The sequence below is a fragment of the Pteropus vampyrus genome, unplaced genomic scaffold (assembly GCF_000151845.1).
Source record: "Pteropus vampyrus isolate Shadow unplaced genomic scaffold, Pvam_2.0 Scaffold249, whole genome shotgun sequence".
In the NCBI taxonomy this organism is placed as follows: domain Eukaryota; kingdom Metazoa; phylum Chordata; class Mammalia; order Chiroptera; family Pteropodidae; genus Pteropus; species Pteropus vampyrus.
Window position 1 is genome coordinate 2,059,839 of NW_011889030.1, and position 27,760 is coordinate 2,087,598.

At 34.5% G+C, this 27,760-nt stretch overlaps 2 protein-coding genes and 1 pseudogene across 14 annotated transcripts in view; 1 reads left to right on the plus strand and 2 right to left on the minus strand.

Annotated features, from left to right (window-relative positions):
* SIRT1 (sirtuin 1) overlaps positions 1–7,724 on the plus strand; it is a 29,327-nt gene extending 21,603 nt beyond the window's left edge. For both annotated transcript variants that reach the window (XM_011374482.2, XM_023520123.1), the window contains exons 8-9: positions 1,979–2,542; positions 5,615–7,724. In XM_011374482.2, the coding sequence (XP_011372784.1) occupies positions 1,979–2,542; positions 5,615–5,940 (890 nt within the window). In that variant the 3' untranslated portion in view covers positions 5,941–7,724. The remainder of the gene's footprint in view (positions 1–1,978; positions 2,543–5,614) is intronic.
* A 3,333-nt stretch (positions 7,725–11,057) lies between these two features.
* The window catches only part of HERC4 (HECT and RLD domain containing E3 ubiquitin protein ligase 4), a 122,188-nt gene continuing 105,485 nt past the window's right edge, over positions 11,058–27,760 (minus strand). For all 12 annotated transcript variants that reach the window (XM_023520117.1, XM_023520122.1, XM_023520121.1 and 9 more), the window contains 6 exons: positions 23,740–23,906; positions 23,047–23,113; positions 20,593–20,675; positions 17,055–17,238; positions 12,958–13,060; positions 11,058–11,724 (listed from right to left, as the gene is read on the minus strand). In XM_023520117.1, coding sequence (XP_023375885.1) covers positions 11,516–11,724; positions 12,958–13,060; positions 17,055–17,238; positions 20,593–20,675; positions 23,047–23,113; positions 23,740–23,906 — 813 coding nt within the window. In that variant the 3' untranslated portion in view covers positions 11,058–11,515. The remainder of the gene's footprint in view (positions 11,725–12,957; positions 13,061–17,054; positions 17,239–20,592; positions 20,676–23,046; positions 23,114–23,739; positions 23,907–27,760) is intronic.
* LOC111729149 lies at positions 24,344–24,462 on the minus strand (annotated as a pseudogene).

The following is a 27,760-nucleotide window of genomic DNA, read 5'->3' on the forward strand; positions in this document are numbered from 1 at the left end:
ATGAATTCATTTCAGTTATTCTTCAGTTCTGATTGGTTCTTTTTTGTTTTCTATTTTTTTTTATAAAGTTTTCTATCTCTTTAAGTTCTCCCTGAGTTCATCTATTTTTCTCTCCAAAGTTCATCGAGCAACCTTATAACTCGTGTTTTGAAGTTTCTGTCTGGTAGATTGCTTATCTTTATTCATTTATTCTCTTTTTTGGAATTTCGTCCTGTTCTTTCATTTGGGATATGTTTGTCTCCTCATTTTGGCCAACTGTGTGTGTTTCTATGTATTAGGTAGATCTGCTATGTTTCCCAGCCTTGACAGTTGGGCCTTATGCAGAAGGTGTCCTGTGGGGGGCCCAGTGGTGCGGTCAGTCACCCAGGTCACCTGAGCCACATACTCCAGGGGTGTCCTATGTAGTCCTATGTAGTGGGTTATGTGTGTCCTGTTGTAATTGGGCCTCAATTGCTGCTAGCACGTCAGTGGATGGGGTTGACCCTCAGGCTGTCTGTGAAGGCTGGCCACAACCATAGCAAATGAACAGTTATGAACAGTTTGGGATCTGACCATATGTAGCAGGAGTCAGTTTAGGGGGGTTTCTGACGCTGGCTGAGGCCACCTTTCAGGTGTGTCAGTTGTGGAGCTAGTTGGGTAGGGCTCTTTTGGGGTTTAAAGCAGGCCACCTGGTGTTTTGGGTCTGGAGACTCTTGGGGGAGGGGCTTCTGTGCCGGCCAAGTTTAGCCATGGCTTATTAAGGGCTTGGGGCCACATGGCAGGAAGTACAAAGCATGTTGAGTCCGGCTGCTGCTTGTGTTGGGTTTGTGGACCTTTGTGAGAGTAGCATAAGCAGAAGCCATTTGTGTGGAGGAGCCACTAGGAGAGGCTCTGGCAGGACATGCAAGTTGGATGGGCTGGGTTTTGGAATCCCTAGGGCAGGGCAAGCAGTGGAGAGCACAGATTTAATGCCCGCCTGTGTCAGGCCAGCCAGCTGAGTGAGAAGTCAGTTTGTCCCAGAAGTGTTGCCCCACTCCCTGCCGTTCTAGCCTTCACCCTGAAGTTAGTCAATTTACTTCCTTCCCACATATCCTTGGCATTTTTCAAGCTGCTGTCCCTGTGCTGGAGCTTAGAGCAAGTGAGTTTGTGAGTGAGTAAGTTTGTGCATGGGTCCTTTAAGAACAGCACTTCCACCTTTTGCAGCACTTTGTCTCTCCCCAACATAATCCTTGCTGGTTTTCACATCCAGGTGTTTTGGGTACTCCTTTTCCAGGCAAAGGTATCCTGGGCTGATGTGGGCTGGGACCCTTTGTTCATCAGGGGGAGAATCTCCCCAGCTGATAATACTTCTCCCATTTCTTAATCAGCACACGATGTGTGTGTGACCTGCCTGGTCAGCATCTTCACCCTCTTAACAGTCTCAACATGGCTGCTTCTTTATATCCTTAGTTATAGGAATTCTATTCAGCTAGTCTTCAGGTGGTTCTCAGTGACTGTTCTATAATTTAGTGATTTTGATGTGATTGTGGGGAGTGGCAGACTCAGTTTACTACCTACCTACACTGCCATCTTGACTGGAATTCCTCACTCTATATTAGAAGGTATTTTAGTAAAGTAACAATCACTATGTGCCAAGAACTCTTCTTTCTATGCACTAACATATGTTAACTTATTTAATCCTCACAATGTTGTGGAATAGTACTGTTAATTATCCCTATTATAGACAAGGAAATTGAGGTACAGAATGGAAAAGTCTAAGATGATTGTTGTGAGAAAACCAGGTGACAAGAGTAGAACCTGAACTTTTATGAAAGATGCTTAACTGCTCATCTTTTTCCTTGATAGCTTGATGCAATTTTAATGTCTTGGTTAAGTATTATTGGTGGGTTTCTTTTTTGGTTTTGAGAGCATATTATATTTTTGCGTAGTGCATTTATTGAGGCTTTATTAGCTTATCTCCTTCCTTTTTTCTAACTTTTATTTTTCACTTTATTTTTAGGTTCCATACCCCATGAAGTGCCTCAGATATTAATTAATAGGGAACCTTTGCCTCATCTGCATTTTGATGTAGAGCTTCTTGGAGACTGTGATGTCATAATTAATGAATTGTGTCATAGACTAGGTGGTGAATATGCAAAACTTTGCTGCAACCCTGTAAAGCTTTCAGAAATTACTGAAAAACCTCCACGAACACAAAAAGAGTTGGCTCATTTGTCAGAGTTGCCACCCACACCCCTTAATATTTCAGAAGGCTCAAGTTCACCAGAAAGAACTTCACCACCAGATTCTTCAGTGATTGTCACATTTGTAGACCAAGCAACAAAGAGTAATATTGATGATGCAGATGTGTCTGAATCAAAAGATTGTATGGAAGAAAAATCACAGGAAATACAGACTTCTACTAGGAGCGTTGAAAGTGTTACTGAACAGTTGGAGAGTCCGGATTTGAAGAACGTTGGCTCCAATACTGGCGAGAAAAATGAAAGAACTTCAGTTGTTGAAACAGTGAGAAAGTGCTGGCCAGCTAGACTCGCAAAGGAGCAGATCAGTAAACGGCTTGATGGTAAGAAACCCTTTTGAAGGTATAATTATTTTAAGAAAATATTTTCAAGAATTGAGCAATTTTGGCAGGTTTGTTGATAGAGTAGCTTTTATATGCAGGTAAATATAACAGTTCCTGGTGTTTAGAGAAATTGTAAAGTTGAGCATTCAGGCTAGAGAAAGAAACAGTGGTATCTTATGTAATAAGGGGCAAGAAGTAGTGTGTTTAAAGTGCTTTGTATCTTGCATTACTCTAGGGAATAAGAAGGTAAGCATTAAATTGAGAAGAAAATTGGGGAATAGAGAGTGCTCTGCTGTGGGCAAGTGAGAGATTTAGCTGGTAGATATGATGAGATTTGGGTGCTTATTGTGGGTTAGCTGCTTTACACGCATTATCTGATTTTAATCTCATACGATAGGAACTATTATAACATCTCTGCTACAGGTAGGAAATCTGAGGACCCACAGATGTTAAGTACCCTGTGCATTGTAATGGCTAGGATTTGGAAGAGCCTCTCAGAGCCCGCCCTTTTAACCACTATGCTGTGTTTTCTCAGATCTAGAAAACATCTGATTTTTCTCCATTATTTATAAGGAATAACATCTACCCTGTTGTGCCACATGGGATGTCTTTACCAATTAACTATTAATAACATAGGTGAAATCACTCTACTTTTTTGGAAATCAGTGTTTAAGTCCAAGGAGCATATATTTATGGTGAAAATCCTAATTTAATCAAAGTAAAAAACAGACTTTAACTTAGATGCAGCAATCTTGTACAACTTAAGACATTGTCTCATTCCACTTACATGGTAAAAACTGACAAGAAATGTTAGACAAATATATTAAGTGTTCTAATCATTTGCTGTAAATGCATTTTAGTTCAATTGAACATGGCTTTGGGCCTTTTCCATAGCAGGCATTAGCAAGTTCTGGAGACTCAATGATTAATCTACTGATGTTTGTGTATGATAAAAATAGGAGATAAAAAAATAGGTATGTAAAAGTAGATGCTACTTTAGGTTATAGAAGGCTTTTCAAAAAACCTAACTTCAGACTTTGGTGTTGAACAGTAAGTGGATTTAAAAGTAGGGGAAGTCTTCCCAGATGAAACTAGAAAAAGCATAGAAGAATGCTTATTGTTTGCAAATGTGAGTAGACTCAGACATAGAAAAAATGCTGTTGATTTAGGCAATATAAGTCTCTACCATATACAAAGTCTGCCATGCACTGGTGCACTGAGGATTTTGAGTTTCTTTTTCACAGATAAGCCAAACATGCAAAATTCTTTGCCCCTTAAGCCTGGAGCCCTCTCTTTGGTGTTACGCTTTGGTTTTACTATACCAATTTATGCCTTAAAGGTACAGGTTTTGGAATTAGACCTGAGTTGTTTCAGATCTACCTTGGGCAAAGTTATTTGTTTCTTAATAAAATGGAAATCAAATAGCACATACTTCACAGCATTATGAGAATTTTAAAAGCTAACTGGTGAAAAGAGGGTAAATTTGTAGCTGTTAAAACCAAATGACCACTAAACTTCACTCGCTCATTTTAGTTTGCCACTATTTATGTTGTGAGGTCGGGGCTAAAAAGGAAGTAGGAGCATATATGAGGTAAACTAATTTTAAATCTGCCTTGATGGTTGTCACGAAGAGGGCAAAACACAGGTGGAGGGTACTTGGGCTGATAGGTTATCTAATTCTTCAAGGAATTCAGCAGAATAAAGCTTATTTTAGGAGCATGTGTCAAAACTATAGAAAAGTGGACAAGCATGTGCTGAGACCCCTTAAAAAACTAAGGTGTGAATCAAAGGAGATATGGCCCTGTTAAATGTCAGACAGGGTAGTCTGTTAGCAGCTGGAATACAAGTACTTGACTGTCTCCTGTGATCATGGAAATAAATACCAGTGGCCTAAAAAACTGAGTAATACTATGTGTTCTCTTGAAATGAAAGGAAATAAATGGTTTATACACTAATTTGTGATCTCTCAGTGGATTGCAAAATCAGTTTTGTGGGTTCAGAGTTGTCACAATTAGGTTTCATGTGAGAACTGGGTTGTGATGAGGTATAAAAAATTTGAAAGCCATTTTGAAGAGAAACTTAGGTATGTTGGCAGATGGCACATCACTGAAAATTATGTAGTAGGCTTTTGTGAATCAGTCTGGGATATGGTGTAATATTATGTGGAGTAAAAGAAGCTGCTACTTATAAACTTAAGGGTAGAAAACATTTCATCATTAATGTTTAGCGTTCCTACCCATTCAATTAAAAATACTAGGTAAACAAAAGAAGCTAAACCTTAATCAAATTTGACCAAGCTAGGACTTTTAAGAACTCTTAGTATTCATGGATTCAAATTGATGCTCTGAAGAATAGAATATGTTAGAGGAGGTACTCTTGGTTGGAGGGGCCATAGGTTGGGAGAGAGGGGAAGTCTTATAGCCATAGGTCAAATCTTTTAACTGTGAATGTACGTTTGGGAGGGGGTTGGAGAAGAAAGGTCAAAGTCCAGTGCTGCTTTCTCATGCTTCAGTGTGTATAGGACTCATAACAGTAGATTAATTTGATTCAGTAAGTGGGTAATGTGGCCTGAGAATCTAAATTTCTAACAGATTCTTAGGTGATGCCAGTGTCTAACAAACTACACTTACTGGGATAGGTAAGGGTTGAAGCCATATTTAATGAAGATGCTTCAAAGGCATAATATGTGCTTTAGAAAGATTATAGTTGAGCATTAAGTATCTAATGTAGACTGGGCTGGATACTTCATTTTACCTCATCAAATTTGTTCAAAAGAGTTGGTTAACCTTTATTAAATATGATGTTCTGCATTTTTTCATGGAGGCTGTTAAATTTTTTTTCCAGATGAGAAAATTGAGGCACAGATAGGTAGCTGCCCAACTAAGATTTGCACCCAGTGCTGAGTATATACCTTGTTTCGGAAAAACACTATACTAATAATAGCTTCTAGTAATGATCCTCATGTAATTAAAAGGCTGGAACCTACACTTATTCCAGACTGCCCAATCATACCGAGTTAGTCCTACAAAACTGGAGATAACTTATAGTTTCTCTTTTATTACTGTATTTCAGGTAATCAGTATCTGTTTTTACCACCAAATCGTTACATTTTCCATGGCGCTGAGGTATATTCAGACTCTGAAGATGACGTCTTATCCTCTAGTTCTTGTGGCAGTAATAGTGATAGCGGAACATGCCAGAGTCCAAGTTTAGAAGAACCCATGGAGGATGAAAGTGAGATTGAAGAATTTTACAATGGTTTGGAAGACGATGCTGATATTGAGAGAGTTGGAGGAACTGGATTTGGAGCTGATGGAGGTGATCACGAGGCAGTTAATGAAGCTATATCCCTGAAACAGGAAGCAACAGACATTAGCTATCCATCAAACAAACCATAATGTAATAATTGTCCAGGTACAGGAATTGTTCCACCAGCATTAGGAACTTTTTAGCATGTCAAAATGAATGTTTACTTGTGAACACAATAGAACAAAGGAAACCAGAAAGGTATTAATATTTATAGACTGGTAAAATAGATTTTTTTTTTTAATGGGTAATTTTTAACTTCATTATTTCTGTACTTGTACACGCAACACTAACTTTTTTTAAAAGAAAGGTACTAAGTATCTTTAATCTGCTCTTGGTTAAGACTTTCTTTTAAAGGTTCATTTGTATGATACATCTGTATGTGTACATAATTTTGTTTTTGCTTAGTGAGTTTCAACATTTTAAAGTTTTCAAAAAGCCATTGGGATGTTAAATTAATGTAAAGGGAACAGCTTATCTAGACCAAAGAGTGGTATTTTCACATTTTTTCTCTGTAACATTGGTTTGAAATCCTCAAATCTGTTCTGCTAAACTTTTGATTCTTTATTAGCACAATTTTAAAACACTGGCATTTTCCAAAACTTGTGGCAGCTAACTTTTTAAAAATCTCATGACATGCAATGTGAGTAAAAGGAAGTCAACAATGTGTGGGAGAGCACTTGTCTTTGCTTTTTAAAGTAAGACTTGGTGCTAAGAGTTTCAGGAATATTGTATTGTTAAAATGAGGATGGCTTTTGTACTTCCTGTGGACATGTAGTAAATGTCTCTATTGGCTCATAAAACTAACCTGAAAAACAAATAAATGGTTTGAAAATGTTTCAATTTCTTTAGAAACAATAGTGCCTGCCTGGGTCCCCTTAGTTTTGAGAATATTTGCCATTGTTGTTTACCTATCACTGTGGTAGAGCTTGCATTAGTCCTTTTCCACAAGTATTAAACTGCCAAGATGTGAATATGCAAAAGCCTTTATGAATCTATAATAATGGTACTCTGACTGGGGAGAGTGTAATATTTTGGACTGTTACTTTTCTTTTACACAAATGAGGAGAGTGACAGGCCCCTGATTATGGTTCCAAAGTAATGAAAATGTTAATTATATATAACTCAGCCAGTAAGTACATGTCTCCTGTTGGGAGGATTTGGTGTAATAAACACCAAACTGCTAGCCTAGTATTATGGAGATGAACGTGATGTAACTTGTAACAGTAGAATAGTTAATGAATGAAATTAGTTCCTATTGTCTTTATTTAAAAGCTTAGCCTGCCTTAAGACTGGAGATCAACTTTATCAGCTGCAGAAGCTTCTAAGCCTTTCAAAAAAGTTCATACTTAATAAAATTGCACAGTAAGCATTTACTTTCCAGACTTTTTCCCAGCATTACTCCCAAATTATAAAGTATTCCTCCTATGTTGCTTTGGTATTTATTACAATTTTTGAAAAGGGTTTGAAATATAGCTGTTCTTTAAGCATAAGATACCCAGCTAGGACCATTATTGCCAGAGAAAAAATTTATTGAATGGCCATTTCCCTACTTAAAAGATGTCTCGATCTGAATATATTTGGCTATACTAAAGAATGCAGTATAGTTTTTTTTTTTTCCATTTGCATGATGTGTTTGTGCTATAGATGATATTTTAAATTGAAAAATTTGTTTTAAATTATTTTTACAGTGAAGACTGTTTTCAGCTCTTTTTATATTGTACATAGTCTTTTATGTAATCTACTGGCATATGTTTTGTAGACTGTTTAATGACTGGATATCCTCCAACTTTTGAAATACAAAACCAGTGTTTTATACTTGTACACTGTTTTAAAGTCTATTAAAATTGTCATTTGACTTTTTTCTGTTAACTTACATTGTTCAAGGCATAAAAAACTTAAATCTTGCAGAATTTGTACAGCTTTGAGAGGGCTATCTTAGATGCTTCTCATACATTTTTTCACTCAATTTATAAGTAAACAACTGTACTTAAGTACACACTTGAATAGTTGTAGCAGTTGGCGCATCACTAAAAGTTTCAAAATTATTTCAACGATTCTAAAGTCAGGGGCAGAAGAAAAATTTGACATACGAAAAACTTGTGGGGAGTGGGTGGCAACAGGGAATGGTGCAAATGTGAATTTAAGAGCCCATGTATAGAAAAGCTAGATTTTCCTATTCCAAGTCTTAATGCAAGAAAGAGTGGACAAAATGACTGCGGATCACCTTGAGTATGAACTTTTTGAGGCTGATCTAGAAACCTACTTATTAGTCCATCCAAGTTCTTGAGAGAGAAAACTACTGCTATTCAAGAGACCAAGAACATGCCCCTTACAAATACATGTAGTGAATAAAACCCTGACTGGCAGTTCCTGCTCTCAGGTCTCCTACCTTCCCAGCAAACTTGAATTTAAACAACAACAAAAAAAACCCTGGTATGTCCTGTTTGCAATAGAAACATCACCTGCAAAATCCTATCCTCAGATGTTATAAAGAGCAGTGACATTTCATATATACACGAAATGGGAGTCAGGTACTTCATACCTTAAAAAGGAGGTATGTAGTCATTTTAAGTAGTTGGCACACTCTAATTTAAAGCCTTGTAATCAGTACTATTTGTACTTCCCTGGGTTCATGCAGTATGAAATTTCACTAATTGTAATACACACTCCCAATAAATGCCACGTGATGGTTTAATTAGCATTTTTCTTAATGGTACATAAAATAACGGTGTACCTTCAATCAGTGGTGTTTTACATCATCCACCTTCTAAGCATTATTTAGTAATTTATTTGAAACAAGTCTGCTCCAAGGCCTGTAAATCTAGAAGGGGAGGTGTGGTAAGCACACCAAAATTTCTCCCTGCCTTAGAAATGAATAGACTTAAGCCTTAAACTCAGCTAGGACGCTAGCAGAAATGCAGAAAAATTGTCTGTCTTCTGAGTGGCTCTCAACTGGAACTATTAATTACCTGGGAAACTTTCTAAAGTATAGAACATCACCTCAGATAGATTTAATTGGCATAAGGTGAGGCTTGTGCATAGTATTAAAAAATACCCCCGGGTGACTAAAAAGTATAGCAAAGATTGAGAAGGAAAAGAATAGGGGCATACCTGTCTGTACTTAACACGCTCCTCCCCTTCCCAAGGGCTGGAGGTCTAACAGGAAAGGCCAAGTTATATAAAACTGACTATTCCCAATTTACCTCTAGAAACTTTTATCAATTAACAAACACTGGCAAGGATGGGGAACTACTGAAATAGGGTAAATTCATTAGCGGCGGAGAAAACTTACCTTGGGTTTGGCCAAAGTGCATAAGGTTGGGAAGTGGAAAGAGGGTTAAGAACAAGAACATTTGCCCCTGCTTTCAGAGAGCTCACCATATGTTCTTCAGGGGAAGACTACCCTATGTATATTACATTTTGATTTAGAATTTTTTGAACTAAATGCAGTGAAATATAAGGAAGGCCAAAAATCTGTTAGAAATTAACCCTAATGAATGTCCTTAGTGCTACGAGAAGTCTGGGACTCGACCTAAGTCTCAGTTTTAAAACCTGCATTCTGGTTTTATTTCATGCTAACTTCTTGGTGGTTCTGCTTTTGCAATCAGTCTGAACAATGGCTACTGGTTAAAATTACTACTAAATCAAGAACTACAAACGATTGCTCTTACAACTCGATAATCATGGCCCTTATTTAGTGCATTCAGTATTTGCCTTACTTTCTACTCTGATGTACAAAGCTCAAGATATTTTTGTTTTAAAAAGCAAATAGCAATCTGGAAAATCTTCGATGGTATTTAAATTTTCTACCATGAATCTCCTTGTTAATGCTACTGTATGTCTGCAGCAACAGGGAGGAAAAGAATATCATACTTACCCAAATTAAGCCTCGTACTGTTGTATTCTCAGATAAGATGCCCAGGTACTTGGTTAAAATATTAATCCAAAGTGGCTGCTTTTTCACAGCTTCAGAGCATACTGCGGTTACTAAAGAAAATAAAGCATCGGATACATATATTCATCTACATATTTTTTATGTGAACAATCACTTCCCTCAAGGAATGGATGCACAGGGAAACTATAATGTCAGGTACATGGAAGGATTTTTATAGAGAAGAATGCTATTTTGAGGAAAATTACCTTAGGTGAAAATATTGTTTGAGGGCTTCTCTCTATAAAAAGACACCTATGGCTCACCAGTAGTAGTTTAGGTTAAACTACTTAATAGTACAGGTCCACAATCTCCAAAAACCTTGGGTTCATTTGCATTTTGGAATTATGAATGTCAAAGAATTTTTTAAAGCACATATCTTATGTAGCCACTGCACAGGGGTCTGAAGCAGCACCTAGACCAAACACATGTGTTTATCAAACATTAATATTGCCCCAATAAAATGTACAAATAAATAGTCCCACTCAGTCCCATTTAATACCGTAAATAGCCTTAACAATTCAGATCAGACTTCATTGCAAAATGAGATACTCAAATTGTTTTCAAAGCTGGTTTTGGATTTTGCAATTACAGCTAAGAGACTTGGGGACCTCTATAAGAATTTGTATGAGAATAGGAACAATGCAAAATTTAAGAGACCTTCCCTGAGACATTACTTTTTTTTGATGAATTTTGAATCTTATATGAGAACCACTGAAAGTTTAAATATTAAACCAATAAATCTTTATTATTTAAACAGTTCACGGCACTTTATAAGTTTAAAAAATATTTGCATTATAGCAGTGTCACATGTGTTGCATCAACTCTTACAATTTAATAATGAAATAACTAAGCATCAGCACCATAAGACTGCTAAAATTTGTTTCTTAAAAATTCAGGGAAATAGTTCTAAAGCACTGAAATTCGCACTAAATACCAACCTGCAGCATCAATAGTTTATAACCCAGTGACTGGTTCTCATAGTAGCCAATGTTTCTATTTTGGCAACTGTAGGACAAAATTCTTCCATTACTAAATATTAAGCTTTCTGATAACCTCTCATTTGTTAGCATCTCAAGATTCACAAAAGAAAGCTACAAGTTATTTAGAGAAGTCCCACCTCTAAGTTAGGTTTGCACAAGGACATTCTAGCAAAACAGCAAAGATTCTGTTTTCACCATGCTAGTTTCCTTTTACAGATTCTCAGAATGATTTAATCATAATTTTTAACCCCTAAAAGTCAGCTCAGTTCAATTACAACCATAGAAACTGTACTGGTATCAGAACATAACTATTTTATTACAAAACTTAACATTATTTACAAAATGAAAAAATAATCGAATGACTATTGCAGGCCAAAGTTAAAGGTTTTTCACCCGGTGATTGAAGAAAAATCAAGCAACATTTCCATGCACTCACACACCAGATCATTTGTGAAATATGCAAACTCTTAAAATTCATGTTAGTAAAACTTCATATTCACAATACTTGTATGTTTATTGGAAGATGGCCAAAAAAATCCATGGTTCTGTACAATAAGTTTTATATCAACACAGTCTGTTCATTTTCCTTTAATATTTTTTGGCTTTCATGAATAATCATAGCATTGAACATTCTGCAATTAAGAATTGTAATAGTACCTCTTACCACCTTGCTGAATTCATCACCACAAGAAAAACACAAATAATTAGTTTAATGCTTTTGCAATAAACTAAATAGTTATAACTCCAAAATTATATTAAACTGAAGCCTTCATTGTGATCAATAGCTTGGATCAGTTTAGAACGCAGAGTTTCTTTTTCTGTGTATTTTGGAAGATCCAGAAGATTAAAACAGGTATGGGAAACTGGGAGATATTCTTCACCACCTCCTGTTGACTGGATGACTAGTTTTAGACTCTTCATACCGAGAATAGGAATGCGATCACTACCTGTCAAAAATACTGCCAAGAAAAAAATCATTTAGCCAAGCACTTTTATCAAAACAACATTATACTGTATCACGTTATTTAGTACAGTCACTACAGCAAAGCTTTAACATTTGCTCTAATGTGGAAGCCTAATTCCAAAATTTGAGGAAGCGTGACATTTGAGACACATACTAATTACACATCCACAGTATTTTTTCTTTAAAAGTGTAATCTTAATATTAACACACAACAGAAGTTTAGTAAATGTTTGATGAATGTTGTCTCTGACAAAAACATTTTGGGAACTCTTCTTTTGGGAACAGACTGTTTAGAACTACTTTATAAATCCAACATAAAACACAGTTTTGTTTATGATTTCTTTTTCTATTTTCATTTTTATATTAAAAATTTTTTTTATGGTGACACTGGTTAATGAAATCCGCTAAGTTTCAGCTTTTGATTTTAATAAGGCGTATGTATATTTACATTGTGTGTTCACCTCCCATAGTTAGATTTCTTTCTGTCAACACATATTTGACCCCTTTTACCCCGTCTACCTTCCCCCTCTCCCCGCTTTTTCTATTTTTGTTTGTCATTTTTAAACAAAAATCTATAATGGGCAACCAAAACTCAAATCACTGAAGAATGACTTATAATATGCAAAATAATTTTTCTCATTTCAGTTATCAAAAAAATCCATAAAAATATTCTTGGCAATAGCAGGAATATGAAAAGCAATGTCAGTGATTTAGATACTTAAATTCTGACAACTGTATTTAAAAAGAAGTGAAATTTCCATTAGAATGCAGATTTTAACAGATGAAAGAAACACAGATTAGGTTATAAATAACTAAATCCTGGAACAGAAAAGTTCTATTTTCCACAGCAATTCCCAAAGTTTTGGAACAGAAGCAAAGTGAAAAAGAATGAAGACAACACAGAAAAGAGCTACACTCCAGAAATCTTTTTAGAAATTCTAAAAGGAATTACAACCCTGGTTTTATTGTAATCAGTGTTATAGTTTGTGCTCATTTGAAAGTACCAATTCTATTTTGGAGGCAAACTGAATTTAGCTTTCAAAATAAGAAAACACAGGTAATAAAGAATGCATATTTAAAAAATTATTCTAATTGAAAATTAAAAACATAACCTTGGAATAATACTATAAGAAAATAACCTTATTCACCAAAGTGAATCAACCTCCTATGAGAATAAATTTAATAAAGTCCACTCTCATAAAACATAGAAATAGTTAGAAATACTTACGCAGAAACTGTTTTTTCTTTTCCAATGGCAATTCATGAAAGACTTCCCAAAAAATTTTTATCGTAGGATGTTCTGCCCAATACTCTCCTTTGTATTCTGTATTCTAAAAACAACATAACCATTTATTAATATTAAGGGATATTAGTTTTGTCTTGAATCTAAAAATTGGCCTCATTTCTTTAGCACATAAACATTGTTCAGGAGTTTGAAGCTCACGCAGTTCAGCTGGTTACCTGTTATTTACCGGGCATTTTGTAATTTGGAACTATCAGTTCCAGAGAGGTAATGGAAGTAAATATGTATAAACTAGAAGAAATGTCTCCCCACCACTTCAAAGAACACAAAAGGACTGTAATACCATCTCCAAAAGTAATTGTCTAAAAGATAAACTAGAATAACTAAAATGTTAATGGATTATTAAAGTTTGACATGGAATTAATCATCTGTGATAATTATAAAATTTTCTTTTCATGAACAGAAGTCAAACTAATTATTTTGCATTCTATCTTCCTGTGTAAAAAATGGTACTAAGGACACCACCAGTAATTTTCTGTGGTAATCAGTTTCCAAGACGGCCCCCCAACTATCTCTGCTTTCTGCTATTCATGCCCTTGTTTAGTCCCTCCCATACTGAACAGCCTGACCTCTGAAATCGTTAGGATACTGCTGATATGAGAAATCCATAGCTTCTGAGGCTAGATCATAAAAAACTCATTACTTCAGCCTCTTTGACCTCTCTCTGGGGGAAGCCAGTTGCCATTTCATGAGGATACTAAAACAGCCCTATGGAGAGGTCCTTATGGTAAGATACTGAGGCGTCTGGCCAACAGCCATGTGATAGAGCCATCTTGGAAAGGAAACTATCTTTAATTAAGTCTTCAGATAGCTAAAGCACCAGTCAATAATATCTTAACTATAACCTCATGAAAGACCCCTGAGCTAAAATGACCCAGCCAAGTAATTCTTGAATTTCTGACCCACAGGAACTGTGTGAGACAATAAATACTCACTATTATTTTTAAGTCACTAAGTTTCAGGGTAATTTGGAGCAACTTCCCCTTTAAAAAAGATTAGCACTAAGAAAAAAGAAAGATAGCAAACAAGGAGAGAGAATTAAGTCTACACTGTGAAGTGTCCTTTTTAAAATTCAGCCAGTAGTTTAAACTTTTAGTTCTTAAACAGCAAGACCTTCCAGCATCAGGGCCTGTGGACCCACTGTTCCCTCAGCCTAGACCACTTAGACATATATGCCTTCTTTCTTTGTTCATGAGGCAAATAATTTCTACTCATCCTTTAGGGCTTATATTAAATGCCAACTAATTCAATCAGATGCATTCAACAAATATAAAATGAGTTTTAGTCAAAGTCTGGGGCCCTGGGGAAACTGCAGTGAACCAAGTCCTTACTTTTTGGAGATTATCCATCTAGTAAGAGGCCTTCCCAGATTTGTGTAGCCTAGGTCAGGCTCCTTATATACCATGTACTAAACTCACTTCCTGTATATTCATTGTAGTTCAATTACTTAATATCTAGCAACCTTGTTAAAGGGCAAAGACCATGTCTCAATCTTAATATTTATTGAGCACGAGCTCAATATTTGCTAATGGACTTCCTGAATTTTGAGCTGTTTGTAGCCATGATTATCCCTATGACTGAGATAATCTTAGAGTCTGTGAGCATGTTAGTGGGAATAAAAGGAGGATGGCTAAAGTTATTTCTTTTTTCTTAAACCTCTAGATGGTTCTGGAAGAATGTGTACACAGTCCTGATGAAGAAAGAGCATTTAGAGTCACAAATCATAATTACTAAAGTTATAATGAATCAGATGAAAGAAACCAAAGTACACTAAGTATACAAAAAGTTACTGAATTACTAGTTCTTACTGAATGAACTAATACTTCTACTTCTATCAACTATATCTTCAGGCAAGGTTTTAAGTACTTAGAGTGCTAGGCTTTGGGAACACAAAAATCCTGCCTTCATGGTCTTTGCATTATAGTGAAAGGAAAGAAGTGACAGACAGTAAAGACAATTAAGTAAAATTCAAAGAAGAAAAATAAAGCAGAGAAGGGAGCTAGAATGTGTGTGTGTCTGCAATTTTAGATAAGTTATCCAGTGAAGGTGTCTGAGAGGGTATAAAGACATAAAGGAAGTGAGAGCAAGAACCATTTGGAATTATCAAGGGGAAGAGAATTCTAGGCATAGGAAACAGTAAATAGAAAGGCTCCCAAGACTGGAATGTTCCTAGAGAGCTGCAGGCTCAGCAAAGAGGCCAATAAGGCTAAAGCAGAGTAGGTGAAAGGAAGAATAGGACATGAGGCAAAAGGACAAATTGTGTAGGATCTGAAGTGTGATAGGAGGTCATTATATTGTTTTCATTTTAGGGTAATTGGATGTGAAGTCCATTTCCACTGGAGTCTCCTTATAATATAGCTTTTTTGTCTTCAGCATATCAATTGCCCTTCTCATCCCACCCCCCCAAATCTTCAATCCCCTTCAATCTCCAGGATTTAAACCTGGGTACCAGCTTTCTCTGTGCCAATCTCAGTTCTCCTCAGTTCCCAGATTCTAAAGCTTCTCTCTAGAGTTGTCTTTTGTTGGGTAGGAGAGGGGACATGAGGGGTCTAATAGTTCCTTAAATTAGCTTTAAAGTAATTCTATTGCTATTAGCCCAACCCCACATTCTTGCCAGTTACACAATGTATGGATTCCCAAACCTTTCAGAGAGATTCTAGGGTGTGGAATGAGTTGCTTTAAGTCACTCATAAATTCATCCACCTTTTTTCATCTTCCAAAACTATTTTTTCTCTTGTTCACTGTATTTTTGTAATTTTTTTTTCTTGGTCTGTGTATTCCAATTTTTATTCCTTTATTCTAGTGAGATTTTGGGAAAGAGTAAAGATAAATGTGTGTTTATTCCACTACGTTTAACCTGAAGTCCTAAATTATTTTTTTAATTAAAAAATTTCATTCCTTTATTATACACTAAAATTGACTTTTTTCCTGATGTGTGTATAGTTCTGTGAGTTTTAAACACATGTATTTATTTGTGTAATCACCACCACAATCAGATTACAGAACAGTTCCATCACCCCAAAGAACTCTCTTGTGCTACCCTTCTGCAGTTACATACTTCCTCCATCCCTAGCCACTATTCATCTTAGCTTTATCTTCAAGAACATCATATAAATGAATCATATGGTATGCAATCCTCTGAGACTGGCTTCTTTCAGTCAGCATAAGGATGCTGAGAGTCATCTTAGTTGTTGCCTGTATTAATAGGTCATTCCTTTTTTATTGCTCAGTAGTATTCTACTGTATGGATGTACCACAATTGGTTTATCCATTTACCCACTGAAAGACATCTATCTGGGTTGTTTCCAGTTTTTGACATGTTTGCAGATTTTCAAAAACATGTTAAAAAACTGTGGTAAAATACACACAACATAAAGTTTAATATCTTAACCCTTTTTAAGTATACAGTTTGGCGGCATTAAGTACATTCATACTGTTGTGCAACCATTACCACCATCCATTTCCAGACCTCATTTCATCTTGCAAAACTGAAACTCTGTACTCATTAAACAATAACTCTCCAACCTTCCCCCCTACCCCCATCCCTTGTTTATAGACTTTTGTGTGAACATAACTTAATAGCTAGGAGTGGAACTGCTTGGTCATGTAGCAAGTGTACGTTTAACTTTATGAAAATGACAAACTGTTTCTAAAGTGGGATTACCATTTGTATTCCCACTAGCCATTTATGAAAGTTTCCAATGCTCTTTATCTTTTTGACTCAGTATTATTATTTTAATGTTAGCTAATTAATAGTTTTAGCCATTCAGTTTTAGCTGGGGCTTCTATCCAACTGCTGTCATAGATGACATTTTTCTATATGAACACCACAAATACAAAGATGCTATCTAATTTATACATAATTAAAATCCACTCATTGTAGAATAGGATAGATAGTGTTTTCCTATAATAACAACAGTAATAGTGTAAAATGGAAAATAAATAAGAGGACAAGATTTTCATCAAGCCATATTTTCCTTTTGCCTTTCCATATAAACTATCAGAGATGTGTTTTCTCCTACCTTTTCTAGTTCCTTCCAATCATAATTTGTATTTCCAATAACCATTGCTTGTAGTTCGTTAGGCTGGAAGAGCTGAAGGACTTTTCCTCCACAGACCTTATGAAAGCCCGCATGAAAAGCATCAAATAAGGAAGCCACCGATTTATTGAATATGTAATCCACATAAGCATCGACAAATTCGTGCCTATAAATGAAAAATCACACATGCACAGAATATAAAAATCATTTTTTTACAGAGAAGACATATTATAGTCTTATTAAAAGTTTGAGTGCTCCTGTACTTTTTTCTACTTATGTACAAAACTAATTATGAGTAGGGCTCAAAGGAGATAAAGACCTTATAGAAAACTTTATTCTTTCTATACAAGATCTGGTATATTTATGAGGCATGTATACTCAACTACCATTCATAGCCATTCTCAGGCTATTCCTAAGTGACACGTCATTTCCTGATAGAATGAGGATGCAAATGGGTATCAAAATAATTTTAAAACAGTCATGAATTATTGACAATTTATATGCACTACTCCACATGTATCCCTAAAACGAGCAACCTATTAAAAGTATTCAGTGATGAAAAAATGAGAGCTTTGGGATTCAGATTATTTGACAGACAACAGTCTGTTTTTCCTTGGGTTTCAAAAAATATGGAACAAAAATTACTTTAAAAACTAAAAGCCTGAAAAGAGTATTAAAGCATTTTTTTTAGGATACTCATTAAAGATTACAAGCACAGGGTCTTTTAAAATGTATGTGTGTATACATGTACATACATACACACAAATACTTGACGCTTTTTTGCTTGTCATAATATAAAAGGAAACTGTAAAGAAACATAAAAGAAGCCCTTTACCCAGGAGTTAGAGCTACAATTTTATTCAATTTGTTCTATTAACCATAAACACTCTACGTGACTCTCTGGTCAAAAAAATAATGAGCATGGGTATTAGAGGAGTCCAATATTTTATATCTTTGTCTTCTAAATTAACAAGGTTGATTCTACAAATGGAAATACTGGTAAATTTAGTCATCTAGCAAATTATAAACTAATTCCAAACTGAATTTACAAAGCAAAAAAAAAAGGTTAAAGGAGGCCACTGAAAAATATAAAATTGGGGTGGGCATATGCTATCAGGTTCTGATGAGAAGAAACAGATAATTTTGTAATGCATAATTTTATAATTCATCTAATTAGAAAGTCAAATTGATCTGTACTAGTTAAGTCCCTTAAAGTCCATGTTTTTTAAACTAAAAAGGCTAAATTGTTTCATGTGCTAACATTTTTGTTTTCAACACTTTCACTATGTAACTAGGATTGGTACAAGGATCAAAATTCTTTAAATTATTTCTAAACTAAATAATCTATGTAAAATATTTTTTTTAGAAACTTAAAGAATTAGTCCAACAACAGAAACTTTAAAAGCAGAAAAAAAAATCTTCCTAAATTATATTCAAAGGCTTTCAAAACCAAGATATTTTTAAAAAAAGGATAGCTAAAACTACTAAATTTTTTCATGTTATTTTAAAAACAGTATCATTTTTATCAAAATAAGAGATATACACAGTTAAAACTGTCAAACAGTAATAATTATTTAATAGCCAACATTTACTGAGCACATACATGTGCTAGGTACTATTCTAAGCATCTTGAAATTATTGCCTCATTTAATCCTCAAAATAACCCCATGCAGTAGGTACGATTTATCATCCCATTTTACAGAGAAGGAGATTGAGGCATGGAGACATCAATTTATTTACCTAAAGTTACACAGCTTCTAAGTAGCAGAATTAGGACTATCATCATTTAGATCAAGTTCCTGGCAACAGCCATTAAGCTAGTTTCTGTAAAGAATTATAACAAAATAGAACAATGCAGTTCTGTCCTACACTGTTCCACCAGAATTCTGTATTCAAAGGCAACTCTTTTTGCTACTTCTTCTGATGTTTATCTTCAAACTTCAACAACACAGTTCCACTGTTATTCCTTGATTTTCAAATTTAAGTATTATCTAATGAACTGAATAGCTACTCCAAAAGGTGAGGATTAACCTTTTAATTGCCCGAATCTCACTTTGCCTCCCTGAACACTCCCACTGTAACAATTTTTGGTTCAATATTCATTTAACAATGAATGTCGGAAATGTCAATCTCCTCTACACTCATTCAAATATATTAGGTAGAATCAGTTGCACTTTTCTCCTGGAGACAAGTATCCTGAAGCCCTCCATTCTCTTGCTCTAACCCAGACTGGTTGCTCCTTCTATGCACTGCTATTCTGTAGAAGGAATCCTCTGTGCCCCTCTCCTATACTGGATCCTATTTTTTTGGATCCTTTGTCTTCCTCTTTCTTGGTTTAATTGCTTATTTTGGTAGAACACATCCTCCAGTAACTTTCTGAGAAAAATACACTGGAAGTAAATTCTCTGAGATTCTGCATGAAAATGTTTTTATACACTCACACACACTTGATAGTTTCGATATAGAATTCTAAGTTAAAAATAAATTTCTCCCAGAATTTTGACCATCTAGCTTCGGTGTCATTCATTAGAAGTCTGATGTTATGATTTTTAATTCTTTGTATATGGTCTGTTTTCTAGAAGGGTTTTAGGGTCCCTTTTGTTCCTGGATTTTGAAATTTCATGTATTTTCCCTTGGTATGTGTCTTTTTTTTTCACTTCCATATTTTCAATCTCAAAAGGTACTTCAGTCAGTTCTGGGGAGCTTTTTGGTACCACTTCTTTGACAAATGTCATTCATTCCATTTCAATGCTATCCTTATCATTTTGAGTTTCATCAGCCTGCAGTGTTTCTGTTTCCATAGTATTCTTTTTGACTGCTTTGGTCTTTCCTTAAATGTCTATTAACCTTTGGCTCTCCATTCGCATTTAAAAGTTAGGAAGTATACAGTGTCAAGGAGGAAGGACTCTCAAACTCCCTGTTTCAGTTAAGCTCCTTGTTCCTGGCTGTGCCACAAACTGTCCTGAAAATTCACAGTACCTTTAGTTCAGGACAGTTTGTGCCACAAACTGTCCTGAAAATTCACAGTACCTTTAGTTCAATCAACAGGGGAAGTTGCCAGGTTTCTGATGTGATAAAGAAAATGGGTTTCTAACTGCTTTTTGTAACAGCCAATCTTTGTTTTCAGCATTCGCCTAAGCCCCATAAGCTTTCTACCATATTTTTTATTCTCAGTGCCTGAGCCTTTGTTCTAAATATGAAGTGGCTGCCTTCTTGGCTCTTCCCAGTCCATCTTATGTTGCTGCTTCCTCTAGTTCAATAAAGTTAGTTACCCCTGTTTTCTAGCTTCCAAAAATGTGTGTGCTGTTTTCTCTTTGTTTTTGTTCATGATCTTTTAAACATTTTATTATTGTCTTGAAGGGATTTCAGAGCAAAAAGCAGATTACTTTCTCACTAACCATTAAAAAGGTAAGTTTTATCTGAATAAAAACTTAAATTAAGGTTCTGACGTTTCTAAATATAGAAAAAAAATGCCTACTAAATCTTATCACTACCACTGATACTGCTATAATTCACTTACCGATTTTGTTTGTTAACAGCTGTGTCTGCACCATTTAGAACCAGCTCTTTCACTTCTGTTGCACCAAAGTTTTCAACTGTGATCTATTAATTTAAATTTTTAAAAAAAGTCAATGTCAGGCTCAAAACTTATTATTTTAATAACCTATTATTATATTCTACCTTCTCATTAAATATAAGAATAAATTTGAGGTGAAATTTTGCTAATATAAACTTATCTGAATTCTGCATAAAGTCACAGCTAGAAATTCTCATCTTTTCTAGCAGTCTGAAATCCTACCTTGATTAACTAATTATAAATTACCAAGTGTTTTGTTAGTTAAGAACAAGAAACTGAGTATCACACATAAAACCTGGTAACAGTCACTACTGGAGAAAAATATTAGAAAAAATATTTTCCTTGGACAGCTAATAGAATCCAAGCGTCAGAATGCATTCAGCTTAGACCAGCTTTGCATTCTTCTCATAGGAAAGCTGCTAGTCCTGTATTCCTTGAATCCGCCTTGTTTTCTTAATCACAGGCGGTTTTCCAGTTATGTCATTAACTTGGTTTATAAAGGCAGTTGTTATTTTGAAACTTTTTATTTCCCTTACTAGTCTGCTAATTTTCTATAAATATTATTCCCACCTCTGTATCTTTTTCTATTCCCTCTTTTTGGATTATCCTCTCTTATTAAAACATTTTTTTAGTACCTGCTATCTATAAAACACTATGGTGGGAGTGAGATGATAAAAGATGAATAAATTCCTGCTCTGGAGTTTACTATCTAGTAAAGGAGGAGAAATGTGATATGTAAACAACTCATTAAAATAAAATGTTATAACAGAGACAGGAACAAAATGCTATCAGACCACAGAGGAAAGAAAAATTACTTCTAACTGGAGGAAGTATAAATATGAAAGACCTCAAAGAAGAAATGTCATTTGAAAAGCAACTACAAGAATGAGCACATAGATTGAACAAAAGGATGAATGAAACTAGATTGATATACCAAGTTCTGAAAATATATGGCCCTAAAAAACAAGAAGGTATGTGAAAGAAAACCGCGACATGACAAGTTGGTATGAATAGAAAGATACAAGGAAAGTTAAATAAATGCCAGATTATAAATGTCCCTGAAGCCCACTCTAAAGCTATTACTCTGCAAGCAATAAAAAACCACTGAAAATCTCTGGGAAAGAAATGACAGTGGGAAGAAATGTTTGAATTATCATCATAGTTCTAGAATATACATACTATGAATTCACAAACTTAGTGATTGATAAATTAGAAATTAAATTGCTCAGAACCCAATTTTCAGTCAATTGAGATGATCAGTAAAGATTCACAGATAACTGATACAGTTATAATTGAATTAACTGAAAAGGGGAACCAAAATTTCGTAATAAATAGAAGTCCAAGGAGAATTTTTTTCTTAAAAAAAATTATTAGAATAAATTTATTTCATCATAAATTTACCAAATTTTCTATAACTGCACTATGTGCAAATTCTCAAAATGACCAAAGAATTCTGAGGGGGCACATAATTTTTTTGGCAAATTGTGTGATAGCAGAATATGGTATCTTTTGTCAGCTTTAACCACAAATTCATAAAGAGGACTGTCTGGGAGGAAAACAAATACACAATTAAAGTCTAAAACAAAAAAAAGAAAAATAATAAAATTGAAGGTTTTACCTTTTCCCAAGAGTCTAATTTATAATATTCAATTTGTTCCCTTCTGACATGACTTATCATAATCCTTGATGATTTTCTCTTCTTTCATTGTCAACTAGTCTACTTTTGCGAGATCCTCACTTGTCAATGGCTTTGCATGTGACTGGATAAGTTACTTAACATCCCTTTCACTTATTTAAGCAAATTATGCATCTTTTCCAAGATTTGCAACTTCGTTTGCCAAATAATATTCTGATGTATTTTCATTTGTATTATAGTATGTCATCCAACGTTAAGACAAAATGGTCAAGGAAGAATGTCAGTGTGAAGCAGAAAGGGATGACAGAGTGGGAATTAATCTTTCAAGTGGAAATCTCATTACTGAATATTCTCATGTTATAATAATCTTTGCTTCTCTAAATATTTCTGTAATTGCAGACTCAAAAATGAACACTTGAATAAAGACCCTTTGTATTTGTAAAGATCTTTAGCATAATGATAAAAGCATATAGGCTTTGAAGTCACAGTGCTGGGTATAAATACTATTTCTGACATGTAATGATTGTTTTCAGTTTTATTTGTAAAATAAAGATAATAATACCAATCTCATAGGATTGTTACGAGGATTAAATGAAATAATGCATATACTAGGACTAGCATATAGTGAATGCTCAATAAATGTTAGCTAAAGGGTTCTTTAAGAATTCCATCCATCCAAATAAAGAAAAACCATAAGGCACAGCTGTTAAATAAAAGAGATGATGAATAATCAGGCTACCCTATGTCTTTTTCCGGCTTACCGTAAAATTAAGACAAAACGTTTCCTCAACATCATCTTCTGGATAATCCAGTAATTGCTGCATGCTTCTGCAAAACAATATATATGTTTCTTTGAGGTAAAATGTTATTGGTATTTTGACTGTTTTGTTTATGAATAAGTATACATCTCTCATTTGATAAAATCCTTTTAATTTGTACTTTTATATTTGTTTCAGAATGGTAGATATACAATGGCAAACTTACAATGTTGAAGGAAAAATAATCACTTTAAGGTTTTTATCTCTTCCTCTGAAAACAAAGACCGTGTATCCACCCATTTTCAACATCTGTCCTTATTGATATACAACTTTTATTCCATTTATGTAATAAATAAAAAGAAATTTTACATATTGCAGCTAGGAATAAAGGTGATCGAAAGTAAAAGTCCAAGTAAATCACTTAACTACTCTTAGGGAACACTTTTCAAAATTTATTATCTGATATTGGCAAAGTTTTGTTAAACCACTAAAAAATTTAGCAATGGTTTTAAACACATAAGTCTTTCAGCATAGTATTTTAGATTGGTGTAATATAATTTGTTTTCCTTAATTAGAACAACTTTTGTTTATTTTAGAGATTCAACAAGAATAACAAAACACAATCATACCCAAAAGAAAAGCTTTCTGTACATTCCTATTTCCTAAACTCCACCTTTGCCACCTTTTACAACTAACCTCCCAACATCAGGCATTAGTTCTTTCAAATCATCCAAGGATGGCTTCTTTTTCAACAGTTTCTTATATAAAGCCAAAGGAAAATGGAGGTCCACAATAGTAAAATTATAAATTGCTAATCCACAGATAACACCAATCAGATGGAACAAATCACTGTCTTCAAATGTCTAAAAATATAAGGAAGAAAAGTAAAGACTTGTTCTTCAAGTTAAAACATTAATTATTTTGATTACACAAACACATACTTGTAGTAGAAAATTTCGAAGATACTGAAAAAAGTAATGAATGACAAGAAAAGGTTCATTCTCATTTCTATTTCCCTGAAATAATATCACTGTTACTATTTTGCACATTTTCACCCCAATGTATTCTCTAAGACAAAATTAGAATCTAGCTGAGATCATACTATACATATAACTTTACAACTGGCTTTTTTCCCCCTAGAAATGTAAATATTTCCACATCATTAAGCATTAAATGATTACTAGAATTCTATTTCTGATTTAAAACCTATTTGTTTTCTCATTTTTCTAATTACAAAACAAGTATTTTCTTATGTTGTTATATATTCTTCCAGAACATGATTCTTCTTTTTTTTAATGCCTACATACAGCACTTGGTATTCCTAAGTGGTCTTCCATCCAAGTACTAACCAAGACCAATCCTGCTTAGCTTCCAAGATCAGATGGGATCGGGCTTGTTCAGGGTGGCACGGCCGTAGACCAGAACATGATTCTTAATGGTTGCATACTGCATCATATAAAACTACCACAGTTTTCTAAATTAGCTATTTTATTATAGTTGAACATTCAGATTAAAACACTGTAAACAATGCCTATTCTGCACTCCTATCCCCTATCTTTAGAGAAATTAGGAGAAAAATGTATTTTTTCCCCCCATCAGATCTGGGGTTCCAGATGTGGGTTCATTCACTGTCTAGCCTCAGTGTTTCCAAAGATAAAAACAGTATTTATCTCACATGGTTGTTGTGAGGATTAAATGGGATAATGTATGCAAAATGCTTTTATTGCAGTTCCTGAAGCACACAGTAAAGACTCAATAAATGTTATTCTGATTAGCTAGTAATATTCAAAATAAGATGGGCATCTTTTTTTGCGTATATTTTGGTTCATTGTTTGGAATATTTCCTTAAGAGAAATTCTGCTTTGTAAGGAACAATTATGAAATCAAAAGATAGTTAAGCATACTGTCAAACTCTTTTCTTCCACACCTGTTCCAGGTTATACTGCCATTTGTAGTCTAGGAAAATGCCTATTTTTCCACATTTTTGTCTGTGTATACAAACTACAAACACAAATACACATTTCTGAGTTAAAAATGACAACTTGTTTTAGTACATATTTTTGACTATTAGTGATAATAAAAATTAGGGATTTGTCTGTACTTGTGAAATCACATCTCTTCGTGTACCTGGCCTATTTATCTTTTGGGTGCTAGTGTATTTGTACTTGAATCCTTCATACAGTAGGGATATTACTCTGTGTTACATTTGTCACACATATCCCAGGCTGTTATACGTTTTTAAATTTTGTTTGTTATGCATAAATTCCGTATTTTTCAGTGGTCAAATTAATCTTTTTCCTTTGTGATGTCCTACATCCGTATTTAAGTTCAGAAAGTCCTTCTCGAATACAGCAGACTACAGTGTTACTTTCTCTTCTTTCTGAAATCTCTCTAAATGAAAATAAAGGAATAAAAATAGTATAAACCCACAAGAAAAAAAAAAAGAATAAGGGACAGTTTTAATAGCACTAAACAAATGTTAATATTTCAAAATATGAAAAATAGTTCAATGGCTGGTAACACAATTGGTAAAGCAAAATAAACTGAAATGGTAGCTTGAAGGAAGAAAGCCAATGGAAAATAAGCTAATTTGTGCTGCAGACTCAGAAATTGGAAGTACCAATCAATATCTATAAAGTCAAAGGTACTCCAGCTGGCTTAGCTGGTATAACCTAAGGCTCTGAAAGCCAGAGGTTATTAGAGTAGGGTTGAAAATAAAACATTTGGTGGGAAGTCCTTTGCCTTTCTGGAGAGGTGAACCAAAGAGGCTCTGGAATCTGAGACAGCTGATGGTCAGGGTGCTGCATTAAAAACAAAGGGATCAAACAAAGGTCTATACAGTGAACAACTAGAAAATCCTAGTTTTCCTTTCCAGTATTTGGAATACTACTAGAATACTGAAAGCCAGAGATACAATCTTTCTTGAAAATCCAAAGGGCAAAAAAAAAAAAAACAACCTATATATGCTGATATTTAAGGGTCCCCCCTTGAAAGACCCCCACCTACTCACTCCATGAATGAGGCCTATACATACATATGTATGCCCATACACATAAAGTATCTAGATACTTTTTAATGTCAATAAACAGCCAGGGATTACAAGAAAAAGACAAGAAGAACAAAAGAAACCTGAAGGAATAGGAGGTACTGTGGAAAATGAACAAGAAACTGAGTCAAACAAAACAAAAAAAGTGTCCAGTATTCAATGAAAATTTTTTAGGCATACAAAAGGAAAAAAAAGATATAAATACAACCTGTCCTTGAGAAAGCCCAGACACTGGACTTGATAGATGAAGACTAAATCAACTGTCCTAAATATGCTCAAAGAACTAAAGCAATTATGGAAAAATAACTAAAGAAAACCAGGATAACAATGTCTTGACAAATAGAGAATACCAATAAAGAGACAGAAATTATGAAAAGGAATCAAAGAGAAATTCTGGAGCTGAAAAGTACAACTGAAATAGAAAATTCACTAGAGGAGTATCAAAAGGAGATTTGAGCAGGCAGAAAAAAGAATAAGCAAACTTAAAGACAGGTCAATTGAGATTATCCATTTTGAAGAACAGCAGGAAAAAAAGAATAAGGAAATATGAATAGAGCCCAAGAGACCTGTGGGACATCATCAAGTGTACCATCATGCAAATAGTCCCAGAAGGAGAGAAAAAAAGAGAAATGGTTGAAAACTTCCCAAATTTGATAAATGACATAAATCTAACATCCAAGAAGCTCAACAAATTCCAAGTATGACAAACTCAAAATCCATATCCAGGCACATTATAATAAAAGTGCTGAAAGGCAATTACAAAGAAAAGTAATGAAAGCAACAAAAGAGAAGCAACTCACCACATAGGAGGGCTTTTCAGCGAGATTAACACTAATTTTTAATCAGAATGGAAGAATGCCAAAAGGCAATGGGATGACAATATGGAATGGGAATGGGATGACAAAGGAATGAAAGAAAAAGCTGGCAAACAAGAATTGTATATCCAGGAAATCTCAGATAAAGAAAAACTGGGGAAATTTGTTGTTATTAAACCTTCCCTACAAGAAATGCTGCAATCCTTCATGAAAGGAAAGGATGCTAAATTATTCAAAACCATACAAATAAATAAAGAACTCTCATAAAGGTAGCTACAAGGGTAAATATAAAAGTTAATATTATTGTATTTTTAATTTGTAACTTTTTTTCCCTATATGGTTTAAAAGGCAAATGCACAAAATGATTATAAATCTATATTAATGGGCACACAATGTATAAAACTCTAAGTTGTGAAGATAATGGGGTAAAGATAGCTGTTCCAGGAACAGTGTTTCTATATACTATTGAAATTAAGTTGGTTATTATTTCAAAATAGACTGTTATAAATTTAAGATGTTAATTGTAACCCTTAGAGCAACTACTAAGAAAATAACAGAAATATATACAGAAAAGGAAGTGAGAGGGGAATCAAAATAATATACTAGACAAAAATCAAACACCAAAAAATCAGTAATAGAAGAACTGAAGAACAAAGAAAATATGACATATAGAAACACGTGACAAAATGGTAGAAGGGCTTCCTTATCAGTAATGACTTCAAATTTAAATTAATTAAATTCTGCAAACGAAAGGCAGAGACTAGCAGAATGGACTTACAAAACAAACCAAATATAATTCAACTATATGCTGTCTACAAGCCTCACTTCAGATCCAAACACACAACTAGGTTGAAAG